The sequence below is a fragment of the Mercenaria mercenaria genome, chromosome 12 (assembly GCF_021730395.1).
Source record: "Mercenaria mercenaria strain notata chromosome 12, MADL_Memer_1, whole genome shotgun sequence".
NCBI lineage: Eukaryota > Metazoa > Mollusca > Bivalvia > Venerida > Veneridae > Mercenaria > Mercenaria mercenaria.
The window spans coordinates 8822800-8838153 of record NC_069372.1 but is presented as its reverse complement, the minus strand read 5'-3'; the positions used below and the strand labels follow the sequence as shown (position 1 = coordinate 8838153).

The window sequence follows — 15354 nt, the reverse complement described above, 5'->3', positions numbered from 1 at the left end:
TAAAGTTGAACTTGAAATATGTATAGGCAGACAGAAAGTAACTCATGAGTTTTTGATTGCAGATGTAGTTCAGACTGCACTCTTAGGTTTAGATTTCCTCTTTAAACACAAATGTGATATAATGTTAAGCAAAGGTTACATAACATTGAATGGTGAGAGAATACCTTGTTTTAGGAATACTCAGGAATTAAAACCTACGTGCTGCAGAATTGCTGTGTCTGAGACAGTTGTTATCCCTGCAGAAACTGAAATAATAGTAGAAGGTAAACCTTTGGATTCTATAAACAAACAGAAAGCAGAACTGATAGAAGCCAATAACAAATTTGTTGAAAAGGTCTATTGGTTGCAAAAACATTGATAAATCCAGATAAAGGAATATTTCCTATAAGAATAGCAAACTTCAGTAATGAACCTTACACCATCTATGAGAATACCTTAACAGCCTTATTAGATCCAGTTAATGTTCAGGTAGAAGTAGCTGTTAGAAACACAAAATCTGAAGTCGAGGAAGTTCAGAATGATGCAATTCCTGAGCATCTCCAAACCGTATTCGGTAGGTCTTCCTTACATTAAGATAAGGGACAAACTGAAAAATTAAGGCATCTCCTAATACAACACCAAGATGTATTCTCAAGAAATGAACGGGACATTGGTCACACCAAGTTAGTTACTCATAAAATAGACACAGGTCAGAATGAACTCATTAAGACTTATCCTTACAGAGTTCCCCTAGCAAAAAGAAAAGCGGATCAGATTTTGCTGCGATTTTAGGAAATTGAATTTTGTCACAAAAAAGAATATCAGCTCCTTCCTAGAATTGATGATAATCTTGACGCCCTGGCCGGGTCAAAATGGTTCTCTGTATGTGACCTAAAATCTGGATTTTGGCAGATTGACATCGATGAGGAAAGCAGACCCAAGACCGCATTTAGTTTACAAGGGGGTCAACAGTGGCAATTTTGCAAATTAGCCTTCGGACTTTCATATAGTCCTAGTGCCATTACCAGACTTATGCAATTAGTTTTCAAAGGTCTCATATGGAACACCTTAGTTCTGTATCTCGATGATATAGTTGTTTTTGCAAAAACTTTTGACCAAGCTTTAGAGAACTTGGAAGAAGTAATGAATAGATTGAGACAAGCAAATCTCAAATTAAATCCGAAAAAGTGTAATTTCTTTCAAAAAGAAGTTACATTCTTAGGTCATGTCATCAGTAAAAATGGTGTATCCACATGTCCGGATAAGGTAAAGAGTGTAAAGGAATGGTCTAGACCCCGAACAGCCAAGGAAGTAAAACGCTTCACATCCCTTGTGTCATTTTATCGCAAATTTATTCCAAAATTTTCAACCATTGCGAAACCTCTATATGTACTGTCAGAAAAAGATCACAAATTTGAGTGGACCTCTGAATGTGAACAAACATTTCAAAAGTTAAAATCTGCTCTGATAAGTAGTCCAATCTTGGCCTTCCCCATATCCGAGGACTATTTTATTCTAGATACAGATGCGTGTAATACTGCGTTAGCTGGAATTTTATGCCAGGTGCAAAATGGTGAAGAAAAGGTTATAGCTTACTACTCAAGATATTTCTCTAGGTCAGAGCGTAGTTACTGTACAACGAGGAAAGATTTATTAGCTGTAGTAGCATCAGTTAAGCATTTTCACCACTATTTGTACGGTAGAAAATTTACCATCAGAAGTGACCATGCAAGTCTCAAATGGCTAGCAAATTTCAAATATCTTGAAGGGCAGTTATGTAGATGGGTCAGTATCTTAGAAAACTATGACTATGAAATAATCCATCGACCTGATCGAGTACATGACAATGCCGATGCTCTTAGCAGACGACCTTGTTATGAAAACTCGTGTAAATATTGTGAAAAGGTAGAAGGCAGATTTGTTGATGTTAATGCAGTCCAGTATGTATTAGAGATTAGAAATTTCCCAAAAGAAAATCTAGTTGAAAAACCTGACTTACATGAGACAAAGGGCATTCCAGAAAATATATGCTCAGGAATAATGTTAATACTAGTACTGGGGATGATAGGCCTTATGTTGTTAAAAGTACCAATGGTAATGGTGTTGTTTTTACCATATTTTGTATTTAGACTAATGTGTAGTGTAAACAGGGTCTGATGGTGTTGTTGTGTCAACAGGGTCTGATGGTGTTGTTGTGTAAACAGGGTCTCATGGTGTTGTTGTGTAAACAGGGTCTCATCGTGTTGTTGTGTAAACAGGATCTCATCGTGTTGTAATGTAAACAGGGTCACATGGAGTTGTGGTGTAAACAGGGTAACAATTGTTCCTGACAAGAATCTTCTAACTGATCAAGAAGTGAATACTAATCACGGGAGATGTCAAAGGATGTCTGTATTAGTAATTCCATTCAGTTAAAAGAAACCAAATGTAATCAGTCTTCTACCGAGGTTAGTTCTATTGCAACTGACAAGAAGTCTGACATAGATTTAGTTAAACACTGTCTGGACATAGATTTACGTAAATCCTGTTCCGGCAATGAATCATGTAAACCATGTCATGTGACAAAGGAAGGTAAGCAAAGTCCAACAGATTCGAAAGAGGTCAGATCTCTCTCTCTGACAAGAGTCCGGAAAATGACTGTTTACTTGCTCCATCTAGTAAGGACAGTAAGATTAGTGCTCAAACCAAACCAGAGGCCGACGAGACTAAAATGTTCGAAGATAAGACCAAGAGTAATGATAATGCAGAAGAGATAGACTTAGAAAATCTAAACATGGAACGTTTAGCACAGTTACAGAGGTCTGGTCCAAATATCAGCCACGTAATCAGTTGGATGGAGAGCAATCAGAAACCAGATCGGAACACTGTCAGGATTGAATGGCCAAATAAATTATTTCTGGTACAGATGGGAGTCGTTGACATTAAAGAACAATGTCTTGCAACGGAAGTGGAGACGATTCACATGCCAAATATGTCAGGACATGCACTTTACCACAAAGGGAAAAAAGAGTCATCTCATTGAGCAACACAGCAAAGTAAACTACAAATGCCTCAAATGTGCAAAGGTGTTTCTTTGAAACACACCGTCGCAAGTCTGTCATACAAACAGAAATGACATTACGCGCTTCCATGCAGTCACTGGGGAAAGAGGCCAGGCAGCTGAAAGAAAGCTTCAGGAATTTTTTACTAACATTGATAATCTAATAATTGACAAGAGAAACCCAAAAGAAAACCATAGCCCAACTAGAAGGATTGCAACACGGCCACATGTGCCCTACTCAGGAAAGAGAAATACAAATGAAAATTATAATAGAGACTATAACTCACCTCCAAAAAGACAATGTGTCAGAGACAGATCCCCATCCTTCTCCAGTATCTCATCCAGATCAAGTAGTACTAGTAGTAGTTCCTCCAGCAGCAGTTCCTCCTGTGAATCGGAGATGGATGAACTCTGTGGTGTATATAAACATGAAAAGTGAACCAGAACAACAAATAGACAACAGACAACAAGAAAGAGAATTCCTAAAAAAGAGATTAGCAGAGGAGAGGAGAAAAATTTTAACTGAAGATAAGAAAAAAGAAGAAGAAAGACTTGAAAGAATAAGGATAGAAAAGGAAGTAAGGGATACCGAGAAAAGGGTAATGAAAGAAATAATAGAACAGGGCAAGAAGGAAAGAGGCGAAGAAAGAAATAAACAACAAAAATTGAACGAAATTAGGAAGACGAAGGAGGAGAAAGAAAGAAAAGAGGAAGAGAAAAAGAGAATTGAAGAGACAAGAAAGAAGAAAGAAATCAAGAAGAGATAATAGAAGAAATAAGGGAGGAAACAGAGAACGGAGAAAGAGAAGAGGATGTACAGAAGAGAAAAGAAGAAGATGAAGAAAGAAAGAAGGAGAATAACAAAACAAATGAAGAAAGAAAGGATGAAGAAAATAGAAAGAATGAATAAAGGAAGGAAGAAGAAATAAAGAGCACAGAAATAGAAAATAAACAGAATGTAGAAAAGAAAGAAGAAAGACTAACAAATAACAAGAATGAAAAAAACCAGTAAAAACCGATTAAAGAAAAATTGAAGCAAATAAAAGAATCAAAACAAGAAAAAACCATATCGAATGTAGGAGGACAAAAATTTACAACATCTAGAAATACCTTAAAATGTGCTTATGGACTTTTGAAAGGAGTGGCAGAAGAAATTCAAGATTCCAAGATATTTGTAGATAGAGAGGGCGACCTTTTCCCAATTATATTGACATACTTGAGATATTGTACCCAAAATGAAACATTTTCAAAAACATTGCTACCAATCACAAGAACTGAACTGAGAAAACTTATCGTAGAAACCAAGTTCTACTCTCTAAATAAATTGGAAAAACTGGCAAGGGATAAATTTTATGATATGTAATAGATAAATGAAGAAGACCATAACCATGATGAAGCAGTCCAGGACACAAACACACAGAAGAAGAAAAAGTACTGTATATTTTTTTTTGTTTTTATTGTTTTAATACTAACAATATGACATTTAATTGTTTCCTTGAAACTTGTACGCTTGCATCTTGTTTACTTGTAGGTAACAGTGTCTAAAAAAATTAAAAAAACTAAAAAAAGGTTTGTATTTTAATATTTTTTATGGCAATAATTTAAGTAAAGTAGGGATATACAAGAGAAATAATTAACTCTAGCCATAATTATATCTATAGGTGCTATATTTATATTGAATTGTCACTTAAATATTGAAATTAATTGAATGAGTATATGTGCTGAATTTAATGGAGTTTAAATACTTCATTATTTAGTTATTATCCTAAATTTTCTTGGTCAGCACAGTCTGTAAAGAAATTTTTGAATGTTTGTATGCTACACTTATAATATTTAAATATACATTACAATGTATTACATGAAAATGTGGATGCTATAACATACTATGTTGTAAATACTTGTTCATGTTTTTGTGTGCTGAGGATATCTTGAATCTCACCAAATTTTCAGCATAAATCTCAATTCTCCTTGTCACACTTAACGGCGTGTTCCATGTTGAAATTCTCTAATTCTTTCTTTTTATCTGAAAGTATGCAAGCATGAATTTAATTTATTATAAATTATTCAGGAATTCTTAAATTGTATGTATGATTGTATAAGAAGATGTGAAGTACTTATCTTCAGACGATGCTTCATTAATTAATGTAATTGTTCTTTGGTAACAATTAACCTTATAAGTTACTACCCGTTAAGAAGATCTTTCCTGTTTGACAATTTTCCCGCGTTTCACTTTGAACAACTTCAAACAAAAAACCGATAGTTTGATATCGCCGCAGTATATACGTCGCAGTCGCTAGCTGTCGTTTACAATGACAAACGTGTCGGTCAATAAAAAATTAGTTGTTTGTTTTATCTATTGGTTTCTAATTTAAGATAACTGTTCAAATGCAGTATGGAAGTTCAACATTTCTATTTACACGAAAATGTAACGTCAACATATGCACATCAGGGAAGGCACGTTCAACTTTCCCGCCAAAACACGTATAAACTAGCTCTTGTTTTACGAGACATTCAGAAAGTGTGTCGTTCTTAATAATAAAAAGCAGAATGGTGTTATTGTAGATGATGTATAAGACACTGTTTCAACAAAATACAATTTTGAAAGAATTCTTTTCCGTAAAGGGCATCTTGACTTTAAAAAGTACATGTATGTCATGACGCCGAAAAGACTTGCGATTCCTCGAACAATAGTCCCGATTCATTCTTAAATTTCAAGCAGTTCCATAACAGTAAGGATAAGGATGTCGTGCGGTGCATGTCTCGGCAAAACAGGTTTTAAAAACACTTATTAAATAAGGGGATAACGCGAAAATTACCACTTTGTGATATATGTTGGACCTACGATTTTTAATACTGACGATTATTATGAATAATAAGACAGAAACTGTTCAGAAAAAGCATATGAAATATTAATTTTCCACGTTTAAAAAAAGTCTTACTTGTGTTTTGATTAAAGTATAAATCGAATTTTTGACAAAAGCCGCACACTGATCTTGTCAAAAGTATTTCGAATGCGGAAAATGGGATATCTCTGCAATCATTTACCCACCATTAGCTTTAAATAAGCTCAACATTATGACATGTTTAGCAACCTAAAAAAGCTGTTTGAGATGCAAACTGGCTTTGGCGATGGGAAGATTCGACTGAAAAATAGGTACAATTCCCAGTGCACAGCAGTTACATCCAATTTGTTCGTAACGTCTTTGCAGAGAAAACATGTGACGTGTAAAAATTGCAGTTAAGGAATTTTTAACGTTGAATCACATATATGTATGTGACACTTCAATGAATCAGACACTAATACCTTTCTGTCAATGTCGTAACAAATGACATATTACCGATAACAAATATATGTTTAAAAGCATATGTTTTCTTCGTTTATTATAGAATGCGCCACCCCTCATTTTTCAACGGTCTGTTATAAAATTTTCACAGATTAAAATTGGTGATATTTCCGACAGTGTTTTTTTTCTCCATTTCGCTGCCATGACCACTAACGTTGTCCTTTCAACACAGCGCAAAATGACATACTAGATTTACATTAATTCGAATTTAGTTTTTGTTTCTGTTGCTGGATACAATGAAATAAAATCACAAAAATAATTAAAGTAGATGTTATTTCGGGTCTATGACAAAACATCGACAGACAAAACATCGACCCGACAAAACATCGACACGACAAAACGCCGACCCGACAATTGATCGATGCGACAAAAGATCGACATGTCGCATAGTGTCCTGTCGGCGTTTTGTCGCATTTATGGTCGAAAATAATTTTGATCATACGATTATCATACGATCATGATCATACAATTATCATTCATAAGCATTTACGTGCTCTAAGTGCGAGTTATAGTCCGGATAGGACGAGTGGACCTCGCTGTATACTCGACCGACCGGGCGAGTGGTTTTTACGTCGTAACTTTACCAAAATTCAGAAATTACATCGAAATACGTCAACAAACTTTGAGATGGTTAAGTAGATTACCTGGAATTTACCCGCGAAACGTAAAGATATCAAAACGTCATGACGGTAATTTTCCATTCCACGAGCACGTGCGACCTGTTGTAATAGAGAGTTTGAGATTTCAACCTTCGCCTTCCCCTTCAACGTCTTTTGCGAAGTGAACGTATGAAGTTGAAGTTCGATTAAAATTCCTTGAGATTTCAAACATTAGAATGAACCTTACTTCTTTTAATCCGCCCATTCAATTTATCCGTAATTATGATCGTATTTTTCGTGCATTTTGATATTAATTGTCCGAAAGGGCAGGAATTTAACAAGAGGTTTTAAAAATGAAAAGAATGAAAATTAAATGAAAAAAAAAAACATTTCAATTAATATTATCATCGCATGGATATTAGAGCGATTACCTAAAAAAACAACAACAAAAAAAAAAAAAAAAAAAAAAAAAAAAAAACAACAACAAAAAAAAAAAAACACGATAAAACAATGTGAACAATGTAAAAACTCGTTAGTGTTGCTTCAAACATTTAGGTTTTATATAAAATTATGTCAGTATATTCAGTATACAATGCACGATTGTAAATCATACACGAGAGGAAATAAAAATGATTATTACATACCTAAAATTATTTTCCATTGGGTTTCAATGGACCGCGATCGTGCAATATTTTTCCATATCATGACGTTGAACGCTTTCATATCGGACTAGTCCCAATCCGTGACTCTAGTTACCTCCCCTGACGGTCCGTCCATTGCGAATCTCGTTTCTTTAGATTTTTGTTGCTATTGTGTATTTGTTTAATTTGTAATTTATGCAACATTTTGTTTACTTTTACACTTTGATAGGGTAGGGGTAGGGTAGGGTCACACCGAGTTTCAAGACTGACTTTCTTTGTAAAATGTAAGAATCAAAGGGGGAATTAACCCACAATGTCTCTCTGCCAGGCTCTGGTTCCATGCATTTAAAAAATAGAGTTATCCCATACGGCTAACAGGAAAAGTCTCTCATCATGATATCATAAATCTGAAATTGTCTGATACTTCAAAAGAATTTTCCGTCTTACTAGTACCATTTTATGTTTATAATTAAAACGCAATTGTCGTATTAAGTGTCCGACAGAAACAGATTGATTTTATTTGGATATGAAAATAAAATGTTCCACCAAATGATAATCGCGCGTAATTATTTATTTTTCAAGTAAAATGGCTGTCATGCCATGTGCTTCCATCCAGATTTCAGTCTTTGATGCCGAGTATGTGGATAGAGTAGATGTAAAAAGAATGAAGTTTCGACTTTCGTGATATCACATCTTCGGACGTTCAAAACTTCACTTCATACGACAAAAAGGCCCATCTGGTGTAATCGATACCGCCTGGGGACACAAATATGCCGTAGAAGTTAAAGTTTGAACAAAATCTCAAAGTTTCTCAAAATCAGTTGATAACTTTATACTTCCAGGTTCAATTCAATGTGTTTAGTTAAAATCATTAGCCATACAAAACTTCATTATTCTTATACCTATTGATAGTGTTTCGCATCAAATTTAGTCTAATTATAAATATGGATAATCAAATAACTTAATAAGCAGAAATCCTGAAACTAAGCTTTTTATTTCGCATAGTAATAAAGCGAAGTCTTAGGCTTACGTGATATAACATGGAAAACTTTAGTAGCAACGTGTGATTTAAATAAAATACACGCATATCGGTGACGTTTTACCCAAAATATATATGAGAGACGTTGAAGGGGAAGGCGAAGTTTGAAATCTCAAACTCTCTAATATCTAATCTACAGCGTACACAAAAACGCGAGTAGTGCATTCATTTTTTAATATTATCGCTTGATTTTTTTCAACACCGTTTGAGACAGTTTGAATTCTAGACAGTGTGAATTCTATAACGATTTAAATTAGATATCGACAGAAATGTAGGCAAACTTCTATAAAAACGGCGAATTTTCATATAATTATTTGTAAAACTTCTAACAGCGTGATCTTGATTACCTATTTCTTTCTAAAAGTAAATAAATGATACATACTATGGGCATAAGATTCAGACTTTTGACCAGAAAGTACAAAAAACAGAATAAAAAAATCTTAAATAATGAAAAAGCGTCAGCAATTTAAATACATGGAGTAAAACGATTTTTGGCAAACAGATTTCTGTTAGTCTGGCAGAATAGGTTACGTGACCTCGTGAACGTAGATAAAAATGTGGTTTTGAAATATGTTATACGGGATATTGCACATTCGCTTTTAATAACAAATTAAAGAAGAAACTTTTTTTTATTTACTTCTACTTCTCAGCAATTTGAAAAATTGAAGAACGGCATTGTGCTCTCCTATACATGGCTTACGCACGTTTACTGTATACGAGTGCGCATGTCCAAGTCAAATAAACAGACTTAGTCGACTATTACATTAGCTTGACACAGTAAAACAAACCAATAGCACGATTCTATTACATCTTTTATTCCAGAAATTGTATTGAGAAAACAGAAGCCACGTAAAACTTTTACCGAATAAGGACACTCTATACATTTCAAAGCAATAGCAAGACTACAAATTCAACAGGCTGATACAGAAATATTTTAATGAACAGAAATAAAAACAAAAAAATCGGAAAACAAACAAAATTTTGATTTGGGCCTTACCGAGTGTTTGCAAACTCCGTCATACTGAAATGTACACGCGCAACTCCCGATGACATGTCGGGTAAGCTTCAAAGACATGTACCGAGGTCACGGAGGGCAAACAGGTGTTTGAGTGATTCACAAGTAAACGACTGCAAATTGGCAAACGGGAAACGTCTTCTTAATGGGTAGTATCTTTGACAACATTTTAACTTGTTAATATTTTTGTGATTTCATGTTACACACAGTATGTATAATTAATCTGTTATGACACTGAAGAATTATTTAGGTAAATGATTGACACATATTTTTAGGAATGTTGTTTGTACTTTCCGGAAACAGAAACAGATGTAAACTATTTTATTTGCATTTATTTTAATTCTTAATATGCTTACTTTACATTCCAAATTGGGGACCAAATCTTTAGGTAAGGGGGTAATGCTATGCCCAATGTTTGTGTCAACCGAAAGTACAACGCTTTATTTGTATACCATGATTGAGCGTCCCGTGATCCAGATCTCATTTTTAAGCGTAATAGTTAAAGATATCGTGAAATCCTTGTATCATTATTATATTAGAATGTTTTAGAATCATTAACTACCGAATATAACATGTAGATTCCAAGATATCTCCATCTAAACAAGTTCCAAGAACAGCGCGCCATTTTGTTTGTTGTCATTTGGCTTCTCCGCGTTACGTCATGTAAGGGTCACGTGATACGGAATAACAATAACAACAACAGTTTGACCGTTACAGTAGAACGGCAGTTGGACGAACTCCGCTGAACCGGTAACATGGACCGAGAATTCGAGGTATATAACCTGTTGATCTGATGTGCTCAGATTTATAACACTGAATATAGTTTATTAGATACCGGTCATTGATCCATTATTCAAGATTTTCTATTAAATATAGTGAACTTGGTATTTTATGGTAACTTGACCAGATTAGGTCAACTGTATCATTATATATATATAAAGTCATATAAAACGCATTTTACCTGGAACTTGGTTAATTATCAGTTTGATATTCATAATCTAAGATCTCATATTGCATTCTAGAATTGTAGAAGATCTACATTGAAACTGAATGGGTTTAACCCAATCTGGTACATTTTGAAACTGAATTATCTTTTCCTGTATTATTGTTATTATTGTAAATTTATCATTATCTAAGGTCATACATACCTTAATTTAAAAGTGTGTAACTGAAGTTTCAGTGTTCGTCATCCATTTTTAATATTAGTTAAAGACAAACCCTTCCCCAACCTTAATTCCAAGATAATTAAATTGGAATTCCATGTTGCGACCCTAGTTAACCGAATATCCTGACAAAATCTAGACCGGTTAAGAGGGACGTTACAATATTACTAGTATATTATGGCCCACAGAATATGTTTCTCTTAGTTGTTATTTCCATATATCCTCGGAGTCTATTGATTCGCGGTGTTTATTTATATTTAGCGTAAACTCAATAAATAAAGGTTGTCGTAAGAAAATATTTACATACCTTATCAAATATGTCTATTATAATCTACAAACACCATTCCAATAAATTCTGTTCCATTCAATTATGAAGTAAAGTTAATTCAAAACAGTCCTGTCAAATAAACAATGTCAGCCGCTTGCAAACCATAAATTCGCGGAAACGAGGCTGTAGCATCCTGGTACTTGAATCACGTGACTTAAAAGGCCAAACTTATTCATTTAGTAGGTTAACGTGTATTTAGTTTTTTTTTAAGAAAGTATTTCACAACAGTAACAAACAAATAACTATTAACAGTTACTGTGGCCTACAACATAGTTTTACTCTTCTATGACTTCACAGTGAGGGCATAGGAATGTGTCCCCTCTTCTTATTACTCTGCCATCAGTGCAGTGAATAAGATGGGTCCAGTGATTACATGGATATCCATTCACCATGCCATCACATTGAGCCCACTTTGTGAATGTGATGGATACTGCATTAGCTAGTGCTGTTGGTGTAAAAAGTCCACAATCACAACATTTTTCTTCATCTTCAATATCCTCATCACAACTAGACTCAGAACTAGCAAGCAAGTTAATGTGTGATGGACCTGGTTTTGGTGATACTGATTTCTTCATTGGAGACTTTTTCTCTAATTTTGACATTTTGGCAGTTTTTTTAGCAGACTTTTTTGGTAGGTTTCTGTTGATCTTTTGTGTGCTGTTGTATGACCTCACATACTTTATTACTTGTCAGCTGTTTTCCTGAAACAAGCTTGCTCATGGTTTTTCGTGGTTTATTAATTAACTTTGACTTCACATTTTTGAGCTTGAGGGTTTGCTTTTCAAAAAGATCTTCAGGTGTTGCTGCATTTGTAGTAATACCTCCTTCTACTGTGGCGCCACTGTCATTCTCATCCTCAGTAGCCACTGTCTGACTGCAAAACACCTCTGATGGGATCATATGCTCCTTGGGATGGCCTCCTTATTTATGGGATAAATACCTGTCCTCTGAAAAGCTGCATGCAAGTTCTCTGCACACAAATCCTTGGAGTATGCTTTGCAGGCTATTTCACGAATATTGTATCTTGTTATAGCATCTGAGGTCTGTCTCATAACCTTGTGACAAAGGTTGTTATATATCCTTTGAAAGGGCCCATAGCAAGCCACATCAAGGGGTTGCAATATGTGACTTGTATGGGCTGGTAACACAAAGATAATGATATTCATCAGTTTAGCCCACTCACTAAGGTCAAATGCAACAAGGGAACGATGACCATCTAGTAAAAGAATGATCTTCTCTCCTTGGCGGCCAGGTGCAAACTTCATAAAGTGATTTTTCAAGTACTTCCTGAACACATCAGTATTTGACCAACCACTTTCCGACATAGTCCCTGAAGCTCCAGGTGAGGCCCCATTCAAAAGATCAGAATTCATTCTTTTCCCTGGGAATACGAAAAAAGGTGGAATTGAGACACCACTAGCACTTCCGCAGCCGATCATTGTAACTATTTGACCTTTACCAGAAGTAACAGCTTGCACAGTTGATACTGAACTTCCAACAACATAGGGAGGTTTATGGTCTATAGTTAGTCCTTTTTCATCAATGTTAAAGATGAGATTTGGTTTATCTGCAAGGTCATGTCTGCTAATTCACCTCTCTAAATGTTCAAAGTACTCCATGACTGTGCTTTCCTTTGTCATTTTAGTCCGATTGTACTCTAATCTACGTGGTTTCACAACCTTCATTTCTGGCCATCTATGTAAAAATCCTTTCAACCAATTTATTGACACACGTATGTCCTTATCCCGTTTTCCCAATTGTACAGCATAATCTGAAGCTATATCAACACATTCTTGTCTTGTGTAACCGTATCCGTAGCTAGCCATTTGTTTAAAATGATTTGCTATATTTGTCTTTTCATACTGATCAAATAGGGACATTTTTCCCATAACAACAGTTTCTGGGTCAATTTTTCCTAGAACCCTGTCTCTCAGTGTATTTTCAGGTACTCTGTACAGTCTAGAGGCCTTCAGCACTGACAAACCATCTTCTTTAACACATCTGTATGCACTTGTTAGTGCACTTGGTGAATACAGTCTGTACTTGCTTCTGATAGGCTGAGAATTGCTTCTGATAGGCTGAGGATTGGTCTGAAAAGTAAAGAAAAAAATATTATAGCTAAAGGATATAATTACATGAAACTTATTTTTTTATAATTGGCCTAAATTTGTTACAATTATTGTCACGTGAGCCCCATTGATAAAATGTCAACAAAACAGACGGAGGAGTTTTTGACTCCAAACATTCATTTTGTGATAAAAAATGTGTGTTTTTAATGGCTTTAATAAGGGAATAGTGTTTAAAGGTAAAATTTATAAAACTGAATAATATTTAGTGCACTCACTTGCTTAAAACGCATTTTTTACTGTTTGACAGCTGGATACGCTAGAGTGAACACTGTAGTAAACGCTGACGTGTTTTTCGGCGCGTGAAGCTTAAAAATCACATGACCGGGGAGAAAAACAAAATGGCCGCGAATTAATGGACTCAGTGACTTTGTGGACTCCGACGATATGGTAATGCTCATGTAAGGAAAGAATGATGATGTCACTGTGCCATTTGTGGACATAAATGGTATTCAAATGGCTGTATCTTTTTTTGTTTGCAGTCCGATATTGATACTTTTTTCGTTAGTGTTAATGTCTCACCTAGTTCTTTCTAATCAGAAATGTTGCCAGATGTTGCATATTCCCCTTTAATTCTTTGCAATAACATTGCAACTATTGAAGCGAATCTGAAGACATATAACGTAACGATATAGCTTGTGTAATCTATTCCCTACATTTATTGATATATCTATAAGAAGTGAAGCTTCAATAATGATCTATCCCCATTCCACCATTAAAGAGGCGGCGGATGATAAACTGTCTCTCAAGACTGTATGATCAGTCACTATAAATCCCAGGTTATTAATTGGTATTAAACTGGGTTCCACTTGCCTGGAGAAGCTTCCGAACCTAATAGAACTAAATTATTAATCTACCAAAATAGATCGTTTTCTCGATACTTTCTGATTCCTGCATTATGTCATTATTTTACTTGTCAAAAAGGTACATGGATTAGATTTTCCTTGCATGGAATAGATTAACAAATCTAAAATACAAATTTAATTGATTTCGTGTTAAATAAAAACATTTAAAGGACTGACTTTACTGTTAGCTGGTTCAAAAAAGAAATGCATATTCACGTGAAAGGTATAATGACAATTGCTGCTTTAAGCGTAGCTCGGCGATGTTTCGGTTCGAAAATAAAATTATTTGGATTAAACCAACGGATATCTGAAGCGACCAAAATATTAACAGGAATCTCTTTATTAGAATGCTCGACACTCTTTCAAATTGATAACACTAGTGAGTCATTAAACTATAAAGAGGACGAACGGATATGTGAGCTCTGCAGTCCTTTTCCTGAAGATTCAGTCATCACAACATCCGAAGGGTGGAAACTTTATGCCTCGATAGGTAAATTCTTTATGAAAGATCTATATTCTATATGCGAAAGGACGGGAAGACTTAATCAGAAAAATACCTCCGACTTTACTTTAATACCTAGAAATAGAAGAAGGACTAAATATCCACTAAGATTAGCTGTATATATAGTAGTCTATGTTCAGGCCCTATATAGGTATCAGGAGTGGCCCTGTCTCTGTCCCCTGCACCCTGCTCCCACGCCTATGTTTTTACGAGTTTTTTTGTGGTTCCGAGCCATCAAACCTACTGAACTAACCAGGTTATATAACTCTTTGTTAAAATTAATGTATTACTAGTGCTTATCTGACTTAGAAAAAAATGGTTAAATATTTGCTGTCAAGCTTTAGCTCAGTAACAACTATTTTAATCAAAAGTTCTAAGTAGACCCCAAACATATTCAGTAATAATTTCCTCAAATATGCATAAAGGAATGAAAATTGCCACACATGATCTTTATTCACCGAGAATTATGCTTATTTGCCTGCAGTTTAATTCATTAAATACTGTATTTGGAGCTTTGAACATCATTACTGTCTAGATTCAAAGTTCAAAAAGTCAGCTTTTAAGAAACGATTAAAACTCGTAGTTTGGAAAATTGGAACGATTCATTATAAAAAGAATGATTTTACGCAATATCTGTTACCGTGTAAAAATACACACAGATCTAAGCTCAGATATGCAATATAAAACAGACAAATACAGTAGGAGATGTTTTGGCCATATTTTAAGGGGTCAG

General features: G+C 34.8%; 2 protein-coding genes across 2 annotated transcripts; one reads left to right on the top strand and one right to left on the bottom strand.

Annotated features, from left to right (window-relative positions):
* Window positions 1-3246: 3246 nt before the first annotated feature.
* LOC128547164 (uncharacterized) lies at window positions 3247-3786 on the top strand. The gene has a single exon (XM_053518930.1). The coding sequence runs from the start codon at window positions 3247-3249 to the stop codon at window positions 3784-3786; it is 540 nt and encodes a 179-aa protein (XP_053374905.1).
* Window positions 3787-12044: 8258 nt separating this feature from the next.
* Window positions 12045-12587, bottom strand: LOC128547163 (uncharacterized). Its single transcript, XM_053518929.1, has one exon. The coding sequence runs from the start codon at window positions 12585-12587 to the stop codon at window positions 12045-12047; it is 543 nt and encodes a 180-aa protein (XP_053374904.1).
* Window positions 12588-15354: the final 2767 nt, after the last annotated feature.